The following is a 26,959-nucleotide window of genomic DNA, read 5'->3' on the forward strand; positions in this document are numbered from 1 at the left end:
GCAGCCAGAGCTCTGCTGTTCTGAATGACACCTTTGTCAAAGAACAACAATTGGCATTACCCTGGAGCTGTGGTTATATCTTGGCCTAAGGTCATCATCCCTTTTCTTGACCATCATTTAGATTCGTCACTCCTCTGCCAGCGGCCAACACCTCACCTCTTCATCCACCAGATCCTCTTTCATTTCTCTGTGCACCAAGACAGGGGTAAGGACCAATTTCCCTTTGGAAAGCTGAGCATCCTGCGCTGATTGGAGCTGGAGAAGGACAAGATGAGCACCCGCTCCCATCCATGGATGTGGTGCAGCCCAGGGCAGGGCTGGCTCCCTGCAGGTTACTTACATGCATTGGGGGACCCATTGGGGAGGGGCAGGTAGGACCCTGCTCGCCAGGACCTGGAGCGAAAGCTCTTCTTGCACTTGCCACAGTCCTGGCCCGTGGTGTTGTGCTCACACTCACACTGGAGGCTGCCCTCTTTGAAGGTGCACAGGTTGGCGTGGAGGTTGCATTTACACCTGGAGGAAGAAGACAGGGAAGACCTGTCAGGTGTTACTGCTGCTCCTCCTTGTCCCCAGGGAAGTGTTGTAAATGTGCTGAGGCCAGGCTGGTCACCCCTTCCCTGCTCCTCCTGCAGGTTATTCTCACTGAACTCTGCAGTGTTCCCCAAGTATCTGGTGCTGGGATTCAATGTCCACCTCCTCACCCAGGGCAGATGTGCAGCCTCTTGTCCAAGATTAAACACTTCACTCCCACTGACTGAGGAGCACAGATTGTTTAATGGCAGGTCAACATCTGCAGCTGAGACACCGGGAAGGAGTCACTCACATGTCAGGCTGTTACAGGAATCTGGGTGATTACCTCAGATGGAGTAACCTCCTTTTACTTGGAGGCAATCTCTGGCTTTGGCTGGAGGAACTGGGCTAACCCTGGTGGCACTTAGCCTTTGCCCCCTGTGCACTGTGCCAAAGCCAACAGCATTTTCTCCCGTGGTGGGAGGCTGCCCAGCACAAACCCTTTTCCCTACGTGCAGCACAGCCCCAGCCTGCTGTGACCAAAATAACACAGACAACAAGCCACCACCAGAATCCACCAGTCAGTCCCTGCCTTATCAGAGAAGGCAACAACTAAAAACGCTATTCAGCAATTTGCAAACATTAAGAAACTTTTAATGAGCTGTAGTGCAGTGTGCAGGGAATAATTATCTCTGTGCACAGTAATTCCTGTTGCTCAGACTCCGGAGGTGACTTGCGCAGAGTGCAGAGGCTGAGCCCATAACTCACACGTGGCTCTGGTGACTCCTGGGCCAGAGCTGAGGCCATCAGACAAGAGACTTTGGGGACCAAAACATCTCATTTCATTCCAGACAGCCGATCCCTAGCACAGCCCGATGGCTTTCCCTGCTTTGTGCAATAATTTACACTCTCAGAAGCAGAAGCATTAGAAAACAGTAATGCTGTGCCTTCTGTGCAGGGTGGAGAAATCTGATGGGGCAGCACTTCCTTTTACAGGGCTCAGGAGATGCAGAGCTGAGGGAATGAACTGCCTGCAGAGAAGACAGAGGAAACATGGCCTGCTGCTCCTTGTGCCCTGTCTGCACTGGGATAAACAGCCTGGATTAGGCTGGGAGCTGGGAGTCTGGGTGCCTGCATGCTTCGCGTGCCCCCAGCTCCTGGTGCCTCTCCCCCTCTGCCTTGGAGCCCCAAAGAAGCTCCTCAGCTGCCTGCCTGACCCTCTGAGGCCGCCTTTGCTGTGCTCTCCTCACGCATGGCTGGATAAATTGACCTCATGTATGATTTCTTTATTTTCCCCTCCCTCCCCTCCCTGCCCTTAATTCTACCAAACCCTACTCAGAGGCTAAGCATAAGCTGGATGAACAATCTCTCCCCATTTTACAACCCTGCCTTGTTCCTGACCAAGCAGAGGAGGGAATTTTGCAGCCTCTAAAAGAGAGGAAAGAAGAAAACATGGCCCAGGGAGCAGAGGCAGACGCACTCAGCATGCTCCACTTGAAACTGTGTGTGAGTGAGGGCTGGAGATGCAGCGTCACGGCTGAAAGCACGAGCAGCCTCCAAGCACTGCTGCTCTGGGAGTGAGCCATGAGTCCCAGCATCCAGGGGAAGGAAGTGGCTTTGGCTGGTACCTACAGCCAGCAGGGGTGCTGAATTTCAGATGCTGCAGGTCTGGTGAGGAAAGGTTTGGGGTGAGCTGTCCCAGCCTTTGGCAGAGGTGCTGCCCAGCCCCAGGGTGCTGCAGAGCCTGGCTCTGAATTATTCAGCGTCCACACAGCGTGGCCTCCTTCTCTCGCTTCAAAACGAGCAGACGAGAGCAAAGCAGGCAGGATAGTGGGTTAAAGCAGGTTAAAGCAGGTCAAAGCCTCACCACTGCTGCTCTGGGCCCTGCCTGAGCAGAGCAACAGCTTTGGGAGCTGCAGCTCTCATCCCTCCTCCTCTGATGGGGTGAGGGGATGGGGCACAGCTCCAGCATCCAGCCTAGGGGTGTGGGGGTTAGGAGCTCCAGGAAAGTGGGGACAAGGAAGGAAGGCACTGTCACACCCCTTGTTTTCCCTGAAGTTTGGGATGAGGTGGAGCGTGGTGCTTGGCTCCAGTGTTTGACCCTGTGAGTCACGGACCAGTCACAGTGGGGACATCAACCCTGGGTGGCCACCACCTGGTCCCCGTGATGGCTGAGGCAGCCTTGACCAACCCCTTCCACATGTGGTACATCCTTGGCAGGAGCCAGGCAGACTTTTGGGGTGCTTCTGGCACCCAGGACAGGAGGGTGAGACCCGTTCACCATTAATTTGGCTCGAGCTACAAATCCTCCTCCACACAGTGGGACCCAGCCTTGGCAAGGCACGGGTGTGTGCAGGAGGCAGCCAGGAGTGCCTGCTCTACACACACACTGCTCACTTGCTGCTGGGAAGGGCTGGGAGCCCAGCACCAGCTCCTGGGACAGCCCCAGCTGCCTCCTGCCCAGTGGGATGGGGACAGGGAGGGAGCTCATGGATGTCCCCCAGCCAGGTGTGATAGAGCACTGCTCTTCCCGGGGGAGACCCTCACTTCTTAATCGGTGTAAACAAGGAAAATTAAGTCAAGAGGAAGCAGAGGCAGGTGTTCACCTTGCCTGCCTGCGCCCAGGTCACTGATTTTTCTCACTGCTAGGCACTTTGCTACTGTGCAAAAGTTTTGTTATCCCAAGGATCAATTTTACCAGGGTATTGCTTTCTGAATTCGACCTTTGAGGATCATCAATCTAAGCAGGGAACTGTAACCCCAGCAGGCTGACCCCGCAGCACAGCACTTTCCAGCCCAATCAACCAGGCTGCATTGTTTAATGGGGAACAGCCGAGCACCCTCAGCCAGCCACGTTTTGGGCAGAGCATCCTGGCCTTCCTGCAGCTCAGGCTCTGCGGATCAGCTTCAACCCCTTCCTCAGGCTTCTGTGCCTCCTTCTCTGGGCCCACAGCCCAAGGACACGTCGATGGTCTGTGCCTGCCTTTCCCCAGCCAAGACTCAGCTGGTGGAGACTGGAGTAAATGGCATTAGCCCAGTCCCCTGGGTGGGAACTGCTCCTCCTGCTCATCCTCCTCGGCACCCAGCCATGGCAGGAAGGAGAGGATGAAGGGAAAGGTTAGGAGCTACTTAGCAATGAGGCTTAAAAATCAGCAGCGGGGCAGACACCTGTGCTGTGTCCTGCAGAAGGCAGCCATGGCCCTGCTCCAGCCCCGGGGCTGCTCCAGCAAAGTGCTGGTTGCAATATGGTCTATCTGGCTCTGGAAGAGATCTGGGGAGCTGGGAGTATTTCTCCTCTCTGGCCCGTGGGTCGAGGCTGTGATGACAGTGGTGTTTCTCAGTGGGCATTCAGAGCCTGTGGAGGGTCAGCAGTGGTGGGGAGCAGCCCCAGCAGGACCCTTGGGCACTGGGGACACCCATCCTGCCCCAGGCTGGCAGGAGGTCACACCACTGCACTTGGCATTCAACAAAAACCGGCTCTCACTGCTCCCAGCAGGAGTGGTTAGAGCAGTGCGTGCCCCAAGATGTTACAGTTTGCACAAAGGGGTATTTATGAGTTTATTTCAGTGCAGGTCATTCAGTGGTGCAGTGTGGTTCTGATGCTGCCAATTCCTCCACCAGGGAACATCACAGAGCTTGGAGCGCCAAGGAAAGTTTACAGGAAAGTGTCCTTTTGTTTCCCTCCCCCTTTCTTCTTCTTTCTTTTATTTTTTTTTTCAGCCATAAAGAACACTTTTCTGCAACTCTCCATGTCAGCATCCTGGAGGTCACAGCAGCGAGCTGCTGGAGAGTGTCTGGTGCCAAGCCCACGTGTGAGGGAAGGAGATGCCCACACACAGGAAGGGGGTGAGTGCAGCAAACCTCCCTCTGTGCTGGGAGTGAGAAAACAGCCCCTTTCCCTGAGCTTTCATTAATAATGACTTTTGAAGTAATTTTCCAAAACCATCCCAGCCCTTTGTTTTCTTTCCAAGGATTCTTACTTGTTTTACAACCCCTTTTCTGTCCTCAGCCCCACTTGCAGAGCAGGGAAGTGAGGCAGAGAAAGGCAAAGAGCATCTCCTCATCCTTCCTCTCCCTTCCTGCAGGAATGGGGCAGCCTTGGCAGTGCTGGCACGCCCTCGGGGCTGATGCAGTGACTCTGCTGGAGGAGATGCTGGGTGGGGACCTAGAGAGCTGCTCCATCCCCTTGTGCCTTTTGCCCAGCTCCCAGGAAATAACATTGACTGCCCTGAACTCCTTAAAAACTCCCCTGCAAGCCTCTTCCCAGCCCAGCCTGCACACTCCTCTCCACGAGGATGTTCTGCACGGCCAGAAGGATCCTCTGGAGACTGCTGGTCCCATCCTGCTGGGATCCAAGCCATCCCACTCCTGCCTTTTCCCCCACGGGCTTGGCTTTGCCCCCCTGTTCCCTTTCTGCTGGTGCTGGGGCGAGGCAGCTCAGAGAGCCACTAATGACTGCTGGCCGGAGGAAAGCTTATCGGAGCTTTCCCCTGAATTGTTTGCTCTCACTGTAATTGATGAGCCTTTAATGAGTCTCACGGGACGATGTGTTTGAAGGGAGCTCTTTCCTCTCTGTCCCCAAGGAAAACGATGTTTCAACTGATCTGGGCTCTCGGGGAAACATGAATAACTCTTCTCCATCTCTCTATTGTCATCCCCATCCCTGCTCGCAGCAGCAGCACGCTCCGGCAGCTGCCTGGCCATCACTTACCCACTTCTACCTGCTCTTTCGCAACTGTTTTGGCAGCTCAGCAAAAGCAGGGAGCAAATCTTTTGGGCAAAGCATAACGGGTGCTGAGCTTGGATTGTTTCTGGCCCATCTGTGCATGTGGAAGCAGGTAAAAATAACTTCTAATGGCTGGGCCATGGAAGAAGCACAGACCCTTTGTGGAGAGCATTTATATCAGGATTTGCCTGGCTGGGAGATGGCTCTGGCAAGGGTTTGCTGTTGCCAGTCCTGGAGCAGGGCTCAAGAGGATGAAGAAGGCAACAGTGGCTCATCCCAGGAGCAGGGCTGGGAACTTCCCTGAGCCCGTGGTCCAGGGACTGATGGAGAGGAAAAGCCATTTTAACATGTTGCTTTCAGCTTGAACCAGGGTGAGAGGCTTCTGGCTTTCATTGCTTTGTGCAGAGCCAGAGAACTGAAGAAACCCTGAGTTAGGTCAGAGGGTTGTGATCGGGTTGTTTTTCTTGTGGGTTTTTACTTTTGTTTGTATGGTAGGGATGGGTGAGTCCTCCCAGCAGGAAGGAACCCTCCTCGCAGCCCTCCAAAATGTTTTGAGGTTTGGGTTACAAAGATGAGACGATTTAAAAGATGCCAAAGTGGAGAGCACGCTAGCTGGCTGTTCCCATCAGAAAGGCTATTTATTTTAAATAAGTTGACACTCACCAGCTGTCAAGATCCTGCTGACTGGTGGAACATTATTTATATTCAAAGCTGTCTTAAAAAGCAAACACAAAACCAAACTTCCTCATTAGGGGGTCGGCCAGCAGAAGGGGAGGAAGGGTGAAGAGGACATCACATGGAATATGTGAACATAAATATTTGCAGAGTAATGTGTATAAATGCTCTTGGTCTTTCTCCTGGAATGCAATAATGCCTGCAATTGAGTTCATTGGCCAAATTGAATTTGGGCTCCTGTAGAAGTCTCTTTATATTAAGTGCTTTAACATACATCACCTTCTCAGTCTATTGATGAAATTCTATTATCCGCTCAGGGCCGGACACAACTCTGCAACAAAATCGGAGGGGGAATAAAACCCTTCACAAACCAAAGCCAGGAGCAGGTAATAGGACCTTGGGCATCTGTCTCTTGCTATCGACAAAGTGTCAGCAGTGTCTGGGGGAGGGAGGAGCTCTCTGGGTTTCTCCCTCCTGCCCTCCCTTCCTCCCTCTCAGAATTTCCTCCCCACCTTGCTGCAGTGGGAGCAGAAACCTTTGCAGGACTTCCACAAACAGTTGCTGCACATTAACTTAACTATATGACCAAGAGTAAGATTTTGCTTGAACTCGAGCTAATTCCAGCCTGGAGGAATGCCAGGGAAGCTCAGGCATCCAGCTCTTGGGGGCTGCCCAGCATGGAGGCGAGGACGGGCCGAGGAGCGTGGCTGGCACAGACTTGGCTGTCCTTGACACGAGGATGCTGCTGCCTCCTGGGACCCGAGTTCTGTCTGCCAGGAGCTGCAGGGGAAGGAGCAGGGACGGGCACAGGCAATGCTTGTCCTGGTTTTTGTGGTCATCTCAAGCTGCCAAGTGTGGGCTGAGTGCTGTAGGGGTGTTGGGCTTGCTCTTGGGGGATGTTTGGGTGAGCCTGTGGCTGTTTTGGGAGTGATGCCCCAGCACTGGGATTGAGGAAGCTCCTGCTCTCACAGATCATTCACCCCAGGTCCTGCCTGTTGCCCTTTGGTGTAGGCCCCACCTTGCTCCTCAGGGAGAGATGTTCACCAGCCACCACACAAAATCTAAGACCCTCAACAATAGACTCTTCCACGGACCAAACCTTTTCTCCGATTTAAAGACAGCTTTGCTGGAGAAGTCAAGATCAGCTGGAAGGTCTCCCACACCAGAGCCAGAAGAAGGAATGTCCAACCAGGGCAAAGTAGTTCAGGGGCAGCCAGGATGTGCTTTGTGCTGGGACCCCTGGTTCGAGCTGAGCTACAGCCACAGGGGAAGTGCACTGAGCTGCCTTCACTGAGAGAAGGAGGCAGTGACCAGGAATTCATTCCTCTTTAACAGCAATGCAGCATCAATCATTTCCACATCTCAAAACTCACCACAAATGCAGAAAAATATGCCCCCTGCATGTGGGTACCACTGACCATTTCAAGCTCCATTTATTGTAGGAGGTGTTTTTGGGGGTGGCCTCGGTCCTCCAGGTCTGGAGTGCCTGGCTGCTGGCACCAGGATAACAGGCTGGCCAAAGTTGTTCTGCTCCACTAGCACAAACTCTCCAAGTCATGTGGAGAGAAAATCCTCCTGGACAGCATCCACGCATGGCACCAAGAACACACCAGGGAAAGAGGCAGGGGAGCACAGAGGGCCTTTACCTTCAACTTTTTGGTGTAAGCAAAGCAGCAGCCAAGGAAAGCCTAAGAAAAACAATTGGTGAAGTGAGGAAAGGAAATGTCACTTCAGAACTAGAAACCTCATCTTCTTGGTGCCTTTTTGGCCTGAGCACAGCCTGAGAGGAGGGTCTGTTCCATGGAGCTGCTCAGGGATGGTGAGGGGTGCTCCCTCCTCCTGCCTTCCTCCAGGGACTGCTCATCGCCAGCAGGATGGACAGACAGACAGACAGTTCATGCACATGCACTGGGGCAGGGCAGGACAGAGGGGGAGAAATCCTAATAACCAGCCTAAAATTGATTCACTTCTGCTCAATCTGATTTCTCCTAACTGGATCCACATGTCCTGGCCATGGCACATTAACTTCAATTACAGCTTATTAATGTCTCTGTGATGGAGCGTGCCCTGCTGAGCGCGGCAGTGACTGACGTTATGAAGGGGAAGAAATTACTCCAGAGAGACCCAGTGTGGAATGGAAGCAGAGCCAGTGGCTCTCACCACAGCCCTGGCAGCCAGGGAAAGCTCATTCACCCATGCCTGAGCTCACTGCTGCACTGAGGAGAAAATTAAGCAGTGAATACAGAGATCTGTGGGGAAAAGTCCTTCCACTTCCCTTCCACACCCTGCCTGGCACACACACAACACCCAGCCCAAGGGCTTGCTTGTGTCTATTCCTGTCCTGACTCTTCTGCATCTCCGGTTATGCTGCAGATCAATAGGGACAGGATGGAAGAAGTAAGAGGGAAGAAAAAGAAGGAAAGAAAATTAAAAGATACCAACAAGAAAGAGAGTAAAAATAAATTGTCAGGCATGAACGGAGAACATCTGTGGGAGGAGAGGATGCAGAGGAGACCCTGAGGGACCAGCCCACTGTACCAACACCCAGGAATGAAGCAGTGACCCCCCAGGATTCCCCAGATCCTCTGGTCTACAGGACAAGAGAAGGCAGAAAACTCTTTCCCCGTGTCCTTGATTCTGTCTCTTTCTGCTTTTCCCAAAAGCTCTGTGAGTTTGTGGTGAGGGATGGGGTGTGCTTGGATGGGGGCCAGGAGGGGATCACAGAAAACTCTCTGAACCCACCAGCTAAGGCTGCAGCACAAGAAACCCCCTGGGCTCATGGTCTGCTCTGAGGGAAAAGTGTTTTGCTCTTCCCTTGACCATGAAAGTCAACTGGAAATGAGCTGCCAATTCACCAATCACCACCAAAAATGGTGTGGCACAGGGACACAGGCAATGGCACAGAGTGAGGGCACGCACTGCTCCTGCACTGCCACACACTGTGGCCAGGCACAGCTCCTTCAGCCTCTCAGGGCTGCTCACTCTTTTCTCCAGCTGGAATTTTCTCTCACTCTGCTCTCCAGGTGGAATTCTTCCCTTGACCCCTCATATCTTTGCAGTCATCTCCCCTCGTTTCCGTGCCCCTTGGAGTGGATCCCTAACACCACCCCACTTTTATCTAGGCACTTTCTTGCTGTCCCTCCAACACGTCCTGGAAGAGGCAGTGTGTGTCCATGCCCATTCCTGCCCACCTTCCTCCCCCTTCCCTGCACCGTGTTCCTGTCAGGCTCACACATTGATTTCTCCTCTCTTCCTCTCAATAACCCATCCCTTGTTGAGACATACACTAGATTTAATTTGGTTTTAGTCCCTGCACTGTAACTGGCTTTGCTTACAGCTGGAATTAGATTGCTCTTCAGTGCAAAAACCTGCTTGCTGGGACTGGAATAATCACAGAAGCAGAGTTAATTCACAGGGAGCTTCTCCATCTTATCCACCACTTATCCACAGCTCCTCAGCTGCTCACCTTCCCTGCCCTGTGCCCATGGGGGCTGGAAGAGTCAGCACAGGACAGGCACTGACCTCTTCCCTGCCCAGGATGAGTGTCCCTCTCTCCTGGGAACCAGCCCAGCAAGATGGAGCTGTTCAAATCTACATCTCACTGTAGCTCAGAACTTGGAGTTTGGGCTGATAAAAGCAGATTTCAGTTTCCCCTGCTCCCAGCTGAGTGGAATGATGGGTTTGTCTTTACAAGCAAGCTGTGGGTCTGCTGGTAGATAAAACTAGCACTGAGAGAAAAAAGAAACAATGAGAAGGATTCCACGGATTGATGAATGGAAAAAAAATATATTTGCCTTTATGAACAAACTGTAGGGTTTGCTGATAAATTAAATTGGATATTGAAAGACGAAAGAAACAATGGGGGAAAACATAAATTCCCTAAGAACTAAAAATTAAAAGTAAGGATTGTACATTAGAGGGGAATCTCAGGCATCAGGCGTTCTGGGAAGTCTGTGCCTCTCAGGTACCTCAGCCAATGAGGAAAGAGAGAGGGAAATGCGGCCGGGAAATTGGGATATAAAGGAGGCTGCATCCTCCAAAAAATCGAGAGACCCCGGGGGAATGCCCCATGGGCTCTCCCTTTATTTGAATAAAGCAAAAAGAACCCCTCTGTCTCCTTTTTGGACGCAAACCTCTGGTGTTTGTGGTTTAATTTTCCTGACAAAGCCAAGGAAAAGCCCTCTCCTGCCAGCGGCCCCGCAGCCCTGGAAGAGAAAGGTTTTTGGGATGGAGCCGGAGCCGCTGCGCTGCAGCAGCCGCGGGCAGGCGGCCACGCCAGCACCGGGATCGGGATCGGGATCAGCAACAAACCCCGACCTGTCTCGGGTTGGCCCCGGCTAAAAAGCAGCACTGCAGCTTCCACAGGGTGTCCATCCCCACCTGCAGCTGCCCTCGGGGTGATTGGGGCATTTTGGATGTCTCATAGAGGTTGTGACTACTCCAGCCCTGGGTGTGTTTGTAAATGTTTTTCCTCCCCTTCACTAGCTGCCGGTTTTCATAGAATTTTTAGGGATTTTTTTTTTTTTTGTCTTGAACCAATCTCAGCTGCTGTTTAATGGTATTCAGTTTGGCCAGCGAATTCTAAAGTTGATGGGGGGCTGGGGGAGGAGCACAACTGAGAGCAAGCTGCTGGTTTGGGGAGAATCCCACCAGCATGGCCTGAAGTCCAAAGTACTGAAGCAACAAATCCTGCCCAAGGCAGCCAGGAAAGGTAAATGGCTCAGAGGAGGAAGGGGTCCACTGGACACCAAGAGTATTTTAACTCTTTGAAGCATCAACTATCCCCAGGCTGCTGCAGGAGCAGTGACAAGTCCTGGGTTATCTGTGCTGGTCTCCACACTCGGAAGCCAAAGCTCATTGCACAAGCACTGACATCAAACATTTAGTCCTAATTCACCAGACACATGTGGAGGTGCTCTCCCTCTCCTCTGCCAACATACCTGAGCCCCCCAGGGCTCCTCCCTGAGCAATCCCCACCGTGGGCACCCCAAAATGCTCCCAACCCCAGCTGAGAGCCACAGCTGCTTGTCCCAGACAGGCACCACGCCCTGAGAAAGATCCTCACTGCGGCCTCCTGCCTGCCCTGGCGGGTGGAAAGGGTTCTCCCATCACTCACTGCAGCTTCCTTCCCCTTGGAGCCTGTTCAAAGCCAGCCTCGGTGGCACCTGCAAACATTTCCACTTGCAGTCTCAGAAGCAAACAGTTTGGAACCGATACAAATGGCTCCTCTGTCGCTGTGGTGATGCTTGTTAGCATGGGGTGGGTGATGGGGAGATTTTTCCCCTCTAGCCTGTAAGTCTCGCACAAGCTGGATGGGAAATCAGCCATCTCGGCACTTTTCCACCTTACTTTGCTTTTTCGGTTGATGTCATAATGTAACATATGGCATCGTACAGAGAAATGAAAAACAAAGCCCAGGAGAAACAAACCCCCTCCTGCTTCCTCTGCCCCAGATCTGTCGGGGGGTTTACCCTCACCCCAAACTTCATCTGCCAGGGCTGGGGCTGCTCAGGGTATGCAGGACTGACTGGGAATGACCAACCCTGCTTGTACTGGCAGTGAGCTGGAGTTTAGTGGGGTGAGCCTCATTCCACTCCCCATGTTCACCAGCATCACCCCTGAGACATCTGGGCAAAGGCTGGCTGTGTTTGTACAGCTGGGACAGGGCATTGCAGGGAACTCAGACCCTGAGCATCCATCCAAGCCGTGTCCCAGCTGCCCCAGCACCAGCTGCAGGAGGACACAGCCTTGGAGGTGCCCTAGCCTTCCTCTGCAAGGACACATCTGCTGCCCTGCCTGGGGAGAAGGGGTGTTAGAGGGAGAAACGGTTCTCTCTCGGTCGGCAGGAACGCTGATGGCTCAGTTTTCTAGCAAGAACCCTCTTCTCATCCCTCTGAGGAGAGACGCCCAAAGAAACGCAGCAGCCGTTACCTGCCGGTGACTTCGATGTTGGAGACGGCGTAGAAGTACTTGTACAAGTTCTCCCTCTGCACGTAGGTGCCCCCCAGGGCGGGTCTCAGCAGCCTCATGCGCAGGTCGGTCACGGTGAAGAAGTCCTTGAGCCCTTTGGCGCTCTCCAGCCGGGTGTACAAGTTGTCCATGTTCTTGAGGTCGGGGCCGGCGAAGATGGCAAAGCGGTCCCGCACCTCAAACCGGACCGTCTTCTCCTTTTTGGAGCCCGCCCAGCGGGAATACTCCTCCGTGCAGAGGACCCTGTTGGCACTGGTGGTGGAGAGGTCCCGGACCCTCCGTGCTGGCATGCTGAAGGCCTCCATACAGTCATCTGCATAATACTGGTACGGGTGCCAAGTCCTCCCGTTGTCCAGCGACTTCTCCAGCATCATGATGGTGGGGCGCCCGTACTCGAAGGTGATCACGATGTCGTCGGTCAGCTCGATGCTCTTGTTCCAGGACAGGGTGATGTTGGCCAGCAGCGGCTCCGGGTACCGGCGCCACGTCACGCTCTGCCAGTACGTGGCCAGCCCCTCGTCCTCGCTGTCGAACATCAGCTTGGGTGGGTGGGCCAGGTCGGGGTTGGAGGCGTCGCACTCGTCGCTGCACAGGTACGGGTTCTCCTGGAACAACAACAGCGGTCACCAGAGAGGAAAGCAAAGCCTGGGCGTGGCGTGGGCACACGTGGGGCCTGGGTTGGGCTGCTTGTGTCAAGAGTTGGGCTGAGCTGGAAGGGGTCTGGCTCTGGAGGATGCTGTTTCTGAGAATGACTTTAAGGCAGAAAGATGCGGCTTTGCCTCAGCTGTAAGAACGGCTGAGCTGCTTCCTTTGAAAGGCCCTGCGGGAAAGGGCTTTTCAATTTGGCACGGGGGCAATTTTCATAGAAAGCTCCTTCCCTGAGATGGTCTCTGAGAAACTTGGGTTAAGCTTGGCCGATTTACAAGCCTGTGGAAAGCTGTGCTCATCCCTGCTGCCTCGGAGGAACTGAATGGCTAAAATCCCCCAGGCACACCCCTGCCTCCCACAGCTCCTGTTGCTGAAAAGGCTGGGGACACACCATCCCCCCAGTGCTTCTGAGCACAAATAGAGGAGGGAAACCCAATTTCTCCAGCTCTAAGCTGGGATAGAACTGAGCAGTAGCAGAGAGAGCAGAGATTTGTGCTCGTGGTGCCTTGGTCCTCAGCTACCCACAGGAAACAGGGTGGGAAGGATGGCTTATCCCACTCAGGTGACAATGTCCACTGCCTCCAGGCCTGAGCAGTGGCAGAGAACCTCCAGCCATCCCATTTTGCCCACAAGTGCTGGTGCATAGCCAGGCTGGTGTGTTTTGCAGGGACACACCTCCACATCCACACGTGCTGAGCTGCACTGGGACAGTGTCAAGGGCACACACCATGTGTTGAATTTTTGGGGGTGGGCAGCTGTGCCAATGCATTTATTGCTCACCCATATGTTTGTTAAAGCCCTGCATCACTGCCCTGCAGCCTTTGCCCCCAGGAGTGAGCATGTGGGTCACACCTGCCTTGAGGATTGTGTAGGGCTGTGTTCTAGTGGGTTCAGACCACAAAAACCTCTGCAACACACTGCAAATCCTTTTTTAAAATTTTTTTTCATTTGAAGCAGCTATCTGCTGTCACTGTGCCTCCCTCTCAGAATCAAAATCCAAAAGATTGAGGACGGAGAGGGATAGTTATGACAGTGGGCTCTGCTGCTGTGGGACCCTTCTCAGGAAGGCAGAGGAGGAGGAGGAGGAGGTGATAAAGCAGCTGGAGCTGCTCAGAGCTGCTGGCTGGAGGTGAGGAGCCTGCTGGGGTGTGAGGTCTGGCTCTCATGAGCACAGCAGCTTTCAAGGTAAGACGGGGCTGGGTGCGGTGCTTTGGTTCGTGGGTGCTTTGTGCGTGGTTGGGAGCCATGGGGAGGTGCTGTGAGGATCAGCATGCTCCTGCCTGGTCCTGGGGACTTCCTGCAGCACCAGGGCTGCGCCAGGGTGTGGGGAGATGATACTGGTATCTGGAAGCTCCAAAAAATGAGGTGTAGAGCTGGATCTGAGCAGATTGGTTGTGTCTCTGGCTGTGGCAGGTGTGGGAAGGGGCTGCTCCTGTGTCCATAGCTTGCTTTGACCTAGGGAGCTGTTGGAGTCTGAGTGCCTGTGAGCTGCTTTTAGGGTGCCCTGTGCATACCCAGGCACAGCAGAGGAGGGGATCTGCCTTGTACAAGTGGTGCAAAGTGGGGCTGTGCTTTGAACGTGGAAACCTCAGAGTAACACAACGTGTTTGGTTAATCTGGGCTTTGCCACCTCCAGCCAGGCAACCAAAAATCTTGGGAACTACTTAAGAGTTTCTCTACTGCATGTTTGTAAAATGGACCTTTGGTGCCTCCTCAGAGCTCAGACGTGCACTGAAGGGGAGCAACTGTTTACAAAGTCAGTGGAGACCACGGCACCCAGGAGCCCTGAAAAACTCCTGAGGACATGAAGAATTCTGTGTCTGGAGCAGCATGTGAGTAGCACAGTGTAAATAAGGCAGGAGGCTGCTCTGTCAGCACAGGGGGGAAACAAAGCAGAGTGTCTGATCTGTACGTGAGAACCAGGCTCCTGTGCAGGGCAGGCAGCCTTGGGGGCACGAGGGGACTCCTGGAAACACAGCACACGTTGTGGTTGTGTTTGTGTGCACGAGGCTGCCAGGCAAAGCAGCACATGGTAAAGCAGGTCAGAACTCAAACTGTTTTCAACCCAGTCTTGCTCTGGCACACCCTTGTCTGGCAGTGAAGCTGAAAATCCGTGCTGGGGTTTGTTCCTCCTGTCACAGCCTCAGCTTGGACCATGTGTGGCTTTTGCCACTTCTGTGTGTGCTGGAAGGAAGGGCTGGGAGCAGAGCTGCTGGTGCCCACACTGCAGCAGAGAGGTTACTCACAAATGGATGCTTGGGTTGATGTTTTAAAAGCAAAGAGCTGTGGTTTTTTATTTATTTTGTTTGCAGCTGTGATAACAGAGCAAGGGAAATCAGTGGAGTGCTCAGGCTTCCTTGGGTGGGTGATGTCAAGGGGTGAGGGCACCCCACAACCCCCTCAAAGAAGGGGAGATGCCTGCTGGGCTGTGGTGGGGCTCTGAGCCATGCTGGGTCCTCTCCTGCCACAACAAGCTGTTCTGGAGTAGGGATTAAAAAACCCTGAGATATTGACATATTTAATATGCTCTCCTGACTCCTCACGTTCGGAGGAATTGTTTACCTCTGCTAATGAGACACAGCTTCCTGCTGGGGGATGGAGCTGACTCTCAGCACAGCTTTTCAGTGGTGGCTGAGGGAAAAGGCAGAAAAATCCCCCTCAGCTGAAGTGCTGGGGGTTCGGAGTGTGTTTCCTGTGCTGAGGCAACATATTGTGTTGCAGTATGGTCCTCCTGTCAATGTGGCCATACAGATGGCTTAATAGGACAGTCCTGAAAAGACCATCCCAGAGGTCCATTTTTGCCACTTGCCTGAAGGAGGAAGCAGCAGGTGGAGAATTATCTTGGGATGGCAGCAGAAAAGCCCCTGACAAACTTGCCTTGCTGCTCAGTGGCTCTGTCTGAGCAGAGTCTGTGTCTCAGACTTGTCCTGGCAAGACAGCTCCTGCCATGAGCCCTCCTTTCCTTGTTTGCAGCAGCCACAGCCCTTGAGCTGGTGTGAGATAATTCTCAAGTGTTTGCCACTTGAGCTGTCCCCAGTATGGCCACAGTGGCCACCTCCAGGGCTGTGGATGATGCTCCTAACAGTGTTTTCTTTGGAGTGGCCAAATCAAACAAATGAAGGACTCTGGAAACATTACCCAGACCAGAAAAGGCTGGCCAGGATGGGAGGCGGGACAGATTTCCCTGGAGCAGTGAGGGAAGCAGCTGAGTCTGATCAAGCATGATCCCCCTCACCATGTCCCGTCTGGAGGAGCAGGGCTGGCCAGGCACGTCCCTGGCAGGGTCAGGAGCAGGGAGAAGCAGAGAGAAAACCCTGCCTGTGTGCCATATGCTCATCCCAGGGAGTAGAGGTGCACAACCTCTGGTGTACCCCAACCTGGGAGCGTGTTCAGCTCAGCAGGCAGCACCCCCAAAGATCTCTTTTAACCACCCTGATGCTCTGGGGAAGCAAATGGCTCAAGAGCTGCATGGTTGTAACAGGGAAAACTCAAAAATAACCTCCAAGTGGCAGCAAGGTGGGGGAGAGCCTCAAAAGCCACGAGTGAGTCACATCACTACGGCTTCCTCTGCTAAAATGAAGTGTTCCTTTTTGGGGTTAGCTTTATTGAACTGTCCTTCCTCTGCGGGATGCTCGATGCCTTTTGTGCTGGAGGGGTGGTTTGGAGTCAGCCAGGAGGGCAGGGGGGAGAGGAAACAGATGGCCACATTTTGGCTGCTCCGTTGGTCCTGGTAAGATCAGATATAGTGCTATTGAAACAATTCCAGGTATTATTTTTGAATCTGGTTTCCTCCTCCAAGCATGTGTCCTCCAAAGAATCTGTCCAAAGTCTTGAGATATTTAAGTCTTCAATCTAAAAGTCAGGATGCATTAGCCAGGCAAACTTGGTCTCAGGGAGCTTAAAATAAACCAGTTCACTTTGAGTCTCACGCTATTAAATCAGTCGTGAGTGTCCTCACAGCAACTAAACATTGCAGATTTCAAGCTCTCCAGCTCTTCTGGTTGTGCACTTTTTGGGGTTGTACCAAAGATTGTTGCAGCCTTGCTTAGCCCCAGCTCAGCCCAAAAGGGCAAATCTCCAGGGGACAAAGTGTGAGAGCCTTGCTGAGGATACAGTGTCCTAAAAAATGACATCCTGGTAAGGTTGTGCCTCTGTGAGCCAAATTATGGAATGGTTTGGGTTGGAAGGGACCTTTAAAGGTCATCTAGTCCAACCCCCCTGCCATGGGCAAGAGCACCTTCAGCTAAGTCAGGCTGCTCAAAGCCCCATCCAGCTGACCTTGAATGCTTCCACAGATGAGACACCCTTCACCTTTGAGGTTTTACCATGCCAGTATTTTATCACACTCATTATAATAAGTTTTTTTTCCCTACAGCTAATCTGAATCTGCTCTCTTTTCATTTAAAACCATTATCCCTTTTCCTAACACTACAGTTCACAATAAAGAGCTCTCCCTGTCTTTCCTCTAGACCCTCTTCGGTTCCTGGGACTCTGAATCCTCCTTGGTAGGGCTGCCCTCCATCCTTCATCCTGAGCCTGGAGTGATCCTGGGGGTTGTCCTGGTCCAGGTGCACCCAGGAGGTCCCCGTGGGCTCAGTCCTTGACCTTGCAATGTGTCCCAGCCCAGGTGACTGCTGACCCAGCCCTTGGTTTTGCCTCCTCTTTGTGCCTGGAGTCGGTTCTGGACAGAAATGCTGCAAAAGGAACTTTCTGAAGGTGACAGCAGAGACTTGCTCCTTGAGAAGGAGGATTTCTTAAGAAACAAGATATTGGTCTGACAAAGCAGGATGACAGGAACCCAGGATGCTGCAGAGAAGCTGCTCCCCACCTTGCTGGGAAGGGGGGGAATGGGGGAAACCAGCCACAACAAAAGGCCTCAGTTTTACAAAGCCCAGATGGATTTTAGGGCTCTTAATGAGTGCAAAAGTTTCTTTTTTTTTTTTTTTCTCCTAGCAGAGAATACCATTTTTAAGCCTCATAGCATAAAATTATATATTTTTGTAGGTGCAATTGCTTGATTAATCATTAGGCTATTGAATATTTTAAACAAACTAGACATCTGTTGTGAATGGTGAAAGCTTACAGAAATAAGACTGCAGCTTTTAGATCCCCATGCCAAAGGGAAGCTGGAAAGCAATTGCAACCACTAGCTGCACAGTGAAGAAAAATAAGAAAAATAATAATAACAATATTAAAAGGGGGAAAAAACCAACAAGATTTGAGCAAGGAAAAATGAGTAGATGATGTGAGAGTTTGCGCTGCTCAGCCAAGGATGCTCAATCACAGCTCTCATACCTGGTGTGATTTGTTTAGTGGTGTCTGGGGAACCCCCCTGGACTTCCTTTGATTTTGGGAGGTCTCTTGACGGACTTGGTTTTTAGCCAAGGCCTCTGCCAAAACCTAGAGCACCCCGGGAATACTTGTTTTTAATTACAGTCTCCAAGTCAAGAGTAATGACAAGGTCTCATCAACTTGGATGAGTTTTAGAAAACAAAACTTTGTATTTTTTTAGTTGGGAGTGGGGGGTGGAAATCCTTGGTGTTTTATAGGAAGTTTTTTATTAAAAGGGAAAAGGTTAAAGCACAAAGATCATTGCTGCTGTGTGGGTTTCTCTTGGGTACTTTCTTCTGGAATGGCTTTTTCCTCTAAGAACTGGCTCTCAAACCCAACCAGAGACCTCTCAGACCTGGGGCGTCTTCAAGCTCTCCTGCAAGATCTGGCACTGGTTGGGACTGGAGGCTGTTTGATAAACCCCCAAAGAGCCTGCAGAGCCAGGAAGACCAGGAACCTCCTTCCCTTCTTCTTGGGACTGCTCATGTCCAAGGAAACCTTGCTCTGAACCTCCACCTGCACCCAGGAGGGGATAATTTCCTCCTTAGCCCCCACCCCATCCTACTGATGCTTGAGGAGCTCTCAGGAGCATCCCAAAGCCCTTCTGCTTTCCTTGGGACACCCAAAGTCCTTCTGCCTCCCTCAGGACACCTATGATGCTGCCTTTGAGTTTCTGCTCAAAGGGCAGCAGATGAGGTTCACAAAGTCCCTGCGTTTCCTCGTGCCGCAACCGAGTCCTGAAACTGGAATCAAATTTCCTCCAAATCCTGCAAAAAAAAAGTGATCAGCAGAATTTCCACGTGCACCTGATCCCTCCTGCCCTGATAATGTCCCCGCTGTGGAGCACAGCCACTGCAGGTGTCCTGCAGCCTCCCCTTCCCTGAACAGCCCACGGGGAGGGCTGGTGGCCACGGGATATGGGGGTCCCCAACCTGCAGAGGGGAGCAGGACCACCCCCACTCCGCCACCCCCACTCCATCCCTGCCTGGAGCACATGGATGTTCTGGAGCACATTTCCTCCCAAAGTTTTATTTTCCCCTCTCCCTTCCCCTGTCCAGCACCACGCTGGATCCATTGGCTGCTCAGGCTGTGGGATGAAGCTGAAATGACCTTCCCAGCAATTTTCTTTCCTGATTTACACTCGGCTGAGTGCCCCCAGCTCACGCTGAGATTGAGCTGTGGGGCTTCACTTCCCTTCCATCCCCTCCCTTGGCTTTCCTGACTCTGCCAGGGCTTCCCAGGGATCTCAGTTCCCCTGCAGGCTGGGCTGGGGGTTTGCTCTGGTGTTGGTCAGCACAGGGAAATCACCCAGTGGGCAGGGAAAGTGCCTGACCCAGCTCCAGTGCCAAGCACCCTTAACCTCCCCAGTGACACTGAGTTCAACCTATTTTCTGCAGCACAAATTCCTCACAAGGGCCACCCTGAGTGATGTGTGCTTTGGGAGACTTCCTTGGCTTTTCTTCCAATAATCACTCCAGGACGTGATGCTGCTTCCCAAACAGAATTGAATTTTCCCAGGAGAAAACACAGGCTCATCCTAACGATATTTCAGGGTGTTTTCACTCTTGCTGCTCCTGATCTGAGGGTTCAACTGCTCTATTTGGATTTATGACAAGACAAGGTGTTTTTATGATCAAAAATAACATTTGTGAGTAATTAAATCTCAGGCTTTAGGGCATAAACCATAACCTGCCAGTGGCCAAGGTGGGACTCTAAGAGAGCTGGAAATACTCTCTGACAATTAATTTTCACTCTATTCATGGGCTGGGAGGGATCAGAGGGGTGAAACAACCGTAATTAATTTACAGCGATTATTTCCAACAGCTGGCAAGTGGCATAACTCACTGCAGAGAGGGATCAGGAGAAATACAAGGCTTCTCTTATGCCAAAGAGCCCTAAAAATCCCTTCCCTGTGTGCCCAGGTGAAGGTCTGTGCCCTCCTCTGAGGGACATGGGTGGATACTGGGATCTGCCTGGCCAGGTCCACCCTTCTTGCACTGATTTCCCTGTCCCCCAAGTGGGCCATGGGCTTTCCCCACTGTACAGCTGTGACTTGAACCTGGAAAACATCTCAGGAACAGCTTTGGGATGCCTGTCAGTGTGCAGGGAGAGGTCCCTAATTGGACTGTGGAGACTCTGGGGAGTCTTCCTTCAAGATGCTATATTTTCTACTTTTGTTGTTGTCGTTTTGAAAATTTACCTCTTTGGTCAAGCTCTCTATATTTTAGATAAGACAGAAGCTGTCTCATAAGGTAGAAGATGGAAAATGCAGTTTTCCCCTGGGCTGCCTGAGCGGCTGCAGCCTGAGAGCCACTTAGGAATGCTCCAGCAAAGCCTTCATCTGCACATCCTCCAGGTATCACTCTCCTCGTCCTGATGCCCCTCCAAAGGGACATTTTGAAGTGGACCATGTGGACAGGAAGGTTCTGGCAAGGCACCCGGGTGTCAGTGAGGAGTTATTTCACAGCTTCACCTCTGCAGGGGAAGGGCAGCTTGGGATGGGATGGGATGGGATGGGATGGGATGGGATGGGATGGGATGGGATGGGATGGGATGGGATGGGATGGGATGGGATGGGATGGGATGGGATGGGATGGGATTTGAAGCTTAGGGAGGGATGCTGGGGCGCTGTGCTCACTCATGTGTCCTTCACCTGCCCCCTCCCTCCCCTAGCCATCTGCAAGGGGCTCTTATTAAGGCAGAGACAGCAAAAGGGGAGAAAACTGTCCTCGCTAACAAGCTGTTTGCTGTTTATGAGCAGGTAAAGGCAGAGCTGGAATGAATTATTAATAGGGTGGAAATGGGGTCCCTCCACAGATCTGCTGCTAATTCTGGCTCAGCCGAATGTCACACCCTCCATCTCCTCCCTGGCCGTGGTTTGGGGGATTGATTGCTCCTCGGCTTCCTTCCCCTTCCTGCCAGATCCGAGGCTGTCCGAGCACAAGGTCACCCCTGGCCGGGGTGTTAGGACAGGCTTTGCCTGCGTGCAGGCTTTGGGAGAGCGTGAGTCAGCAGAACCGACCCTGCTGGCTCGGGGCGAGACACCAGGACGCGCTCAGCGAGACATTTTTTGCTGTTTTGCCTCTTCCCTTTGGCCTGAAGCAGATACTCATTCACCGAGCAGCGCCGCTCGTTCAAGGCTCTCGGGCTCCCTTGGGCCCGTCTCTCCGCCAGAGAAGAGATTCAAGCCCTACTCGTGGCTGCTCTTCCCCTTCCCCCTCCAGCCTGCTCTGAATTCGAGAAGCATCTCGTTCGTATTTCATCCAGGCTCAGCACTGTGCCCTTCTCTCCACCAGCCCTGGGGAGACATCACCGTGCTAGACAGGGTGGGCTGGTGGCAGGGCAGTGTCTTGTCTCCAGATGGGGAAATGGAGGCAGGAAGGGATTTCAGGAGCAGGTCTGGGCTTCTCTGGGCATTGAGGGCTCCACCTTTCTGAGCACTGAAATCCCCCAGGCACCTGCAGCAGGGCAAAGGTAGTGGCTCCCTCGCCCAACCTTGATGTGAGGCTCAAGGAAATCTCTGCTCTCATCCCACGCTGCCTCTGAAACTCTCCCTGTGGGTCTGAACTGGTCTTTGCACCGTAAATGACACAACCTCGGCCAAAGGGTGACAGAGGCGGGAGAAGCATCCTCTCCACAGAGGGAGGACCCAGAGGGAGATGCAGCTTGTCACGCACAAGGGCTGACCCAAGTCACCTGTCCACCCTCGCAGTGCAGCCTGCCCCGCTCCTGCACCGACACAAATCCCCTCACGCCCACTCTGGCTAAGCCAGGAACAGAAAATCTGGTTACACGAGGAATTTCAGCCTCTAGCCTCAGACCAGCCCAGTCCGTGGGTGACCTCTCCAAGAAGGGCTCCAAGCATGGTGTTTGCAGAGTGGCCTGGAAGCAGCACTGCCATTTCCAAAGCCCCAGGATGTCCTGACAGCAGCTCTGGATCCCCTGTCCCTAGAGGCGTCTGCAGCTGATTTGGGGACAGCACAGGGGTTAACGCCGCCCGGAAAATTCCACTCCTAAGCAGATAATCTCATCTGTGCTGGGGATACACACACATCACCCGCAGCAGCCCGGCCTCCCATGGAATCATTTTTGAGCAGCTCTTTCTTTGTGAACTGCTAATCCCCCGGTGAGCCGCTCTAACCCCATCCCTCCTGCCGCCCTGGGCTCACCTCCACCCCCACCTCCCTGACAGGGCTGCACCCCTCAACCTCCCCCTTTGGCACTGGGGGCTGTGGGGTGACCTAAAGCCTGGGATCAGATAAACCAGACACCCCTCAGCTGACAGCCTTGGGCACACGTTCAAAAACACAGCAGATTAAGCCCATTGACTGCTTTTTAGCTTGCCTCCAAACATGGGTGTTCTGTACTGGGGACTTGCAAGCTTTGCTCTTCCCAGGGCACTTCCCTGAAGCTTGTTTACAAATTAAGCTGCTTGGATTCCGCCCCGTCCCTTCCCTGCCAGATTATTAAACCCTTGCATCTTGCTACAGAGATGTATTCGTGTCCGCAGCCCCTAGCAGCAGGAGCACAGCAGCAGCGACCTGTGTGCAGGGCTGCGAGTGCATTATTGATTCAGGACTAAGAAAATGCTTAGGAAGTAGGAAAAGTGTCCTGCTCTCTAAAAGCCTGTGTGCCTTGTAAGCTCAATACATGCAGCCTTTGCAGAGAGGCTCGCTACGCCGCTATTAATAATTTATTCTGTAAGAGAGGCCCTGATAGTTTGAATGGGGGAGGGCAGGATGCAGAGCCTGGGGGTGGGAAAGGGGAGGGAATGGTGGCTCTGCTGTGCTCCTCGAATGGAGGTGCAGATGTTCCCCAGAGGCTCTGTGGAGGGGGCACAGCTGGGTGATGGATACCCCTGCACCCACGCCAGCCTCTGATCAGGGCCCCTGGGTCTGTCTGCTGCATCAAGGGCTCTGCCTTTGCTGGTGTGTGTAAAGCATTTGTCTGCTTTATGCTCTGTTTCAGGGGAACAATTCAGCAGGTGCCTGTCAAAGGTTTGGATTGAGTTGTGTCAGCCTAAAACATGTCCTGGCTGTCCCTGAGACCGTGACAGTGATCCAGGGCTCCCCAAACCTCCTGACTGGCAGCACTACAGAGCTGAAGCAGCTGACTCAGCCAGCAGATGGGGAGTTACAAACCCTTTGGCTGGAGTAGAAACCAGTTGAATCTGTGCTAATTCTCCCTTTGGGACATGGAAATGTCAAGGCAGGACTGGACACGGTGGTGGCAGCATCCCCCTGGAGCTGAGCACCAGGGCAGCACAGACCCACTGCTCTGGGGTGTGCAGCATCCTGGCAGAGGCTGGAGTGGTGTCACTGTGTGTGGAGCTGAGGGAAGGCTGCTCCTGAGAGGCTCCTGCATGGGTGGGAGCCAGCAGGAGAGGTGGGAGCCAGCAGAGATGAGACCCAGCCCCGTGACTCTGCAGCGCTGAGCTCCTGGGTCAGCAGCCCTGGACAGGCTCCTCCTGTGGCTGGAGCCTGCCTGGGGACAGCTGAGCAATGCAGAAATCCACCCCAGAGCCAAGAGGAGAGGTTCCCCTAAGCCTGGCCATGGGCAGACTGAGCAGATGTGCAGAGGCACGGGTGCCAAACACTGGAGCAAGGGCAGGGCAGGGCAGTGGAGCAGGGCAGGAGCAGGGTCAGTGCTGCAATTGTCCCCTCTGGGTGTGCTGCTGGCCCTGCCTGGAACAGGGGGGACAAGTGGGAACCTCATGGGACATGTCTGAGTCTGCAGGGCATGGCTCATCTACCTGGGGTGAAGGCTGGAAGCCCAAGTTGTTGTTCTCCAGGGCTTTGCAGGCAGCAGCTTCTGCCCAAAGACATCTCCAGAATGGGCACCCAGCAGTGCTCTGTGGTTTGGGGATGAAAAAAACTCTTTGGTGTTTTCCAACACAGAAACCTGCGCTCTGTGTTGAACTGCCTAACTGTGTCAGCCAAAGCTTCACACCTCAAAAGGCTGATGGTAAAAGAGTGGTTTGGATCTGAAACTGAGCTCAAAACTGGATTTTCACTCAGGGAAAGCAGAGCAGGTAGGAGAGCACTCCTTCCCACTCAGGCAGGATTTTCTGTAGGGAGAAATCCTTTTAAAGTTTATTGGAAAATCATTTATATGTGGATATGCAGCTTTTAAAAGAAATAAATAGGAAGGATTTCCCTGAATACCTTTGGCTTCAAAAGTTGGCTATGGAAAGCTGTGGTGCCTGGAGCTGCTGTACGAGTGTAAGGGCTGCTGTAAGAACTGCTCTCCCAGCTCTGGCCACACTTCCCAGCAAGGCTTCAGTCCATTCTCTTCTGTTTTTCCCATCTGGACACTGTTCCCTTTGAAGAGCAAAGCTTTTCTTAAAAGTAGTTTACTCTTCCTGAACACCTTCAAGGTAGGTGAAAACTTTCTGCTCACCCTACCAATTAAATGTACTTGACAGCTTCATTTTTATCCCTGTGTCTTTTCCATCAGCAAGTGGAAATGATCCTTGTTAGGGGAGTAGCATCCCACTTTACAACAAGATGAATCCCGAACTGGGCATTTAAGGAAATTGTTACAGGCCGTTGAGGGAAAATCCCGTTTGCTCAGCACTCTCTTAATTTGAAGCTGAATCGTATTCTTTCATTTTTCTGCGAGGTCTTTCCTTTTAAAACTCCAAGATCCTGCTGCACTCTGAGGAAGCCTCAGTGGCAGGAGAAGAGCAGTGTGTAATTTGCTGAGCAGCTAATAATGCACAACCCAAGGGTCTGGCCCCAAGGGCAAGGAGCCACTGAAGCTGACTTCAAACAGTGTCCTCTGCAGCAACCCTGATGCTGAGGAGTGATTAAGGGTGGGAACAGAACCAAAAGGCTCCAGCCCTTTCTCCCACACTCAAAAGCAGTGCCACTATGGGTGCAAGGGGTGGATTGGGAAACCTTCCTCTGGGTGGAAATGGCAGCATGTTGTCTTTTCCAGGCTCTTCTCAACGGAAAGGGGAGCATTTTCCAGGTGTTAATTTAATGGGCTGGAGGCTTCAAGGGGGAAGAGGGGCTGCTAGCACTTTGCAGCTGTGAAAAGAAAGTCGGGTCTTTCTGTCCTGCCAGGGGTGTCACAGGTGATCTGGCAGCAGAGAGTGAATTTCCTGTGCTGCTGGATTTTGGCATAAAGTGGTCGTCCCCAGGGCCACACGGTTCCACAGTGAAGGGCAAAGGGGATTTCCAACTCCCTCTGCTACAGCCAAGGATGGGTTTGCAACCAGCAGTAGTAGTGCTGATTTATTCAAGGAGGAGGGAGAATATCCGCTTTTCTTGGAAAGGATTTTCCACTGGACTTGTATACAGGCTCTGCTTAGCCCAGAGGATGTCCTTGAACCCTAGGGCAGTCAAAAAGCTGCAAATAACTTGTGCTTTGCCCACTGGTTCTACTCAAAACAAGGCAGAACTCTAGTGGGCTGGGAAAGGGCTGTGGGTCTCTGCTCAGGATACCAGAAGGGATGAATCCATCCTTCAACCACCAGAGCATGCTGCATCTTATAAGTGCTTTTGGAAGAGCATTGCTGAACCAATTATTTTTCCATTCTTACTCTAAAAACTTTGGCTTTTCCTTTCTTATTTTAAAAACTTTTGGCTTTTAATCATCCCTAAACCCACAATCGCTTGTTTGCATCTGAACAGGTGTACAAAGATATAGATTGGTAGCGTTGTATGAGATGAGCTAAAAATGCAGGGAAAAGGATTTCTTAGCCCAAATGTTTCTCTGCTTTTACCAATTTTAGCACCCAGTCCACAGGAGAAACAGTCCTTTAGTACAAGCCTTATAACCACATATCATTCAGAAAAGTTTAGCTAAGAATTAAACTAAACATCCAATTTGGCTGCATGTGTAATGAATAAATAAAGCCTTTCCCTTTCATGTACTTGTGCCAAAGTCAACAAGCTCTATTAGCTGATGAAACAATGCTGACGCCAAATAAAAATACCCCTGACCCATCAATATGGGCTGAGAGCTCGGCCCTGCATCAAAGAGTGTTGTCAGAACAAGAAACACTGTCTCAACACCTCTGGGGGGGGAGAAAAAGGCTCCCATTCCTGCAGCAAGGTGGGTTTCCTGTGCTCTCACTGGGATGTCAAGGAGCAGCAAAACCATCCCATAATGACTGTCTGGTATGGACACCTCTCCTTGTTTCTGCTGGAACGATTTGGAAACCCCCTGAGCTGCAAGGAGCTGAGGCTGAGCTTTGGTGTTTGCTTGCTCCCCACTGCAAGCCCCCTGTGTGAATTCCCCACAAAACCTGAGGAATTTTTATCCTGTGTGCAAAATGCTGACGCTTGAAAGTGAAACTCCCAAAGGTCCCTGCTCGGTATCAAAGAAGTGCTTCAGCCTCTCAGAGCATCTCAACACCTGGGAGCAGCCTGCCAGCTGTGCCACCCTCCTCCTCCTCCTCCTCCTGCCCAGGAGGGTGGGAAGGTGAAGGAACACCACATCTCCCCTCTGCCCCATGGGATGTGCAGCTTGGCCATTTCCCAGCTGTGCCTGTCCTGCAGACCCCTCTCCTTTGAAACCCACATTTAGCTGCTCCGTGCCATGCCCTGCCTGTCATCTTTGAAGTCTCAACCCTCCCTCGACATCCTTCGTTTAAAAGATCTGTTCCCTATTAGTCTTCAGTCACACTTTCCGTTTCATTCAGGCTTTTATTTACTTATCCATCTGTCTTCCTGCTCCCACCACTCCCCCTGCCCTGTCAGGAGGCAAAGTACAATTCATTTTTCAGGTGACCCTGCCAGGAAAGCATTGACATGAATAGGAACGGGTTCAGAAACTGTGGAAAAAGCAAAACCCTTGACTTTAATAAGCAGCAAAATGCTTCCCAATCAGAAGGAAGCAGCCAGATGTGACCAGAATTGCTATAAAACACAAAGGACCGTCCTCCAAATAATTCCTGCCATCTCTTGAAGCCTCCTCATGCAGAAGTCTTGCGAGCACTGCTGGAGCTGTGGCAGGGCAGTGTGTGATGCCTGGGCTGTGCAGCCTGGCAGGACACACTGGCAGTCTGACAAGGTCCTGACTGCCACCAGGACTCTGCTCCTCACCTGCCCTGCACGGGGACACGGGGCAGCTCATTCCTGTCCGGCTGCT

At 52.4% G+C, this 26,959-nt stretch overlaps 1 protein-coding gene across 2 annotated transcripts in view; it reads right to left on the reverse strand.

Moving 5' to 3' along the window:
• Positions 1–26,959, reverse strand: part of NTNG2 (netrin G2) — a 42,947-nt gene that overhangs the window by 13,240 nt on the left and 2,748 nt on the right. For both annotated transcript variants that reach the window (XM_062505686.1, XM_062505685.1), the window contains exons 2-3: positions 11,843–12,486; positions 341–513 (exon numbers count right to left, since the gene is read on the reverse strand). In XM_062505686.1, coding sequence (XP_062361670.1) covers positions 341–513; positions 11,843–12,486 — 817 coding nt within the window. The remainder of the gene's footprint in view (positions 1–340; positions 514–11,842; positions 12,487–26,959) is intronic.

The sequence above is a fragment of the Cinclus cinclus genome, chromosome 19 (assembly GCF_963662255.1).
Source record: "Cinclus cinclus chromosome 19, bCinCin1.1, whole genome shotgun sequence".
Lineage (NCBI taxonomy): Eukaryota > Metazoa > Chordata > Aves > Passeriformes > Cinclidae > Cinclus > Cinclus cinclus.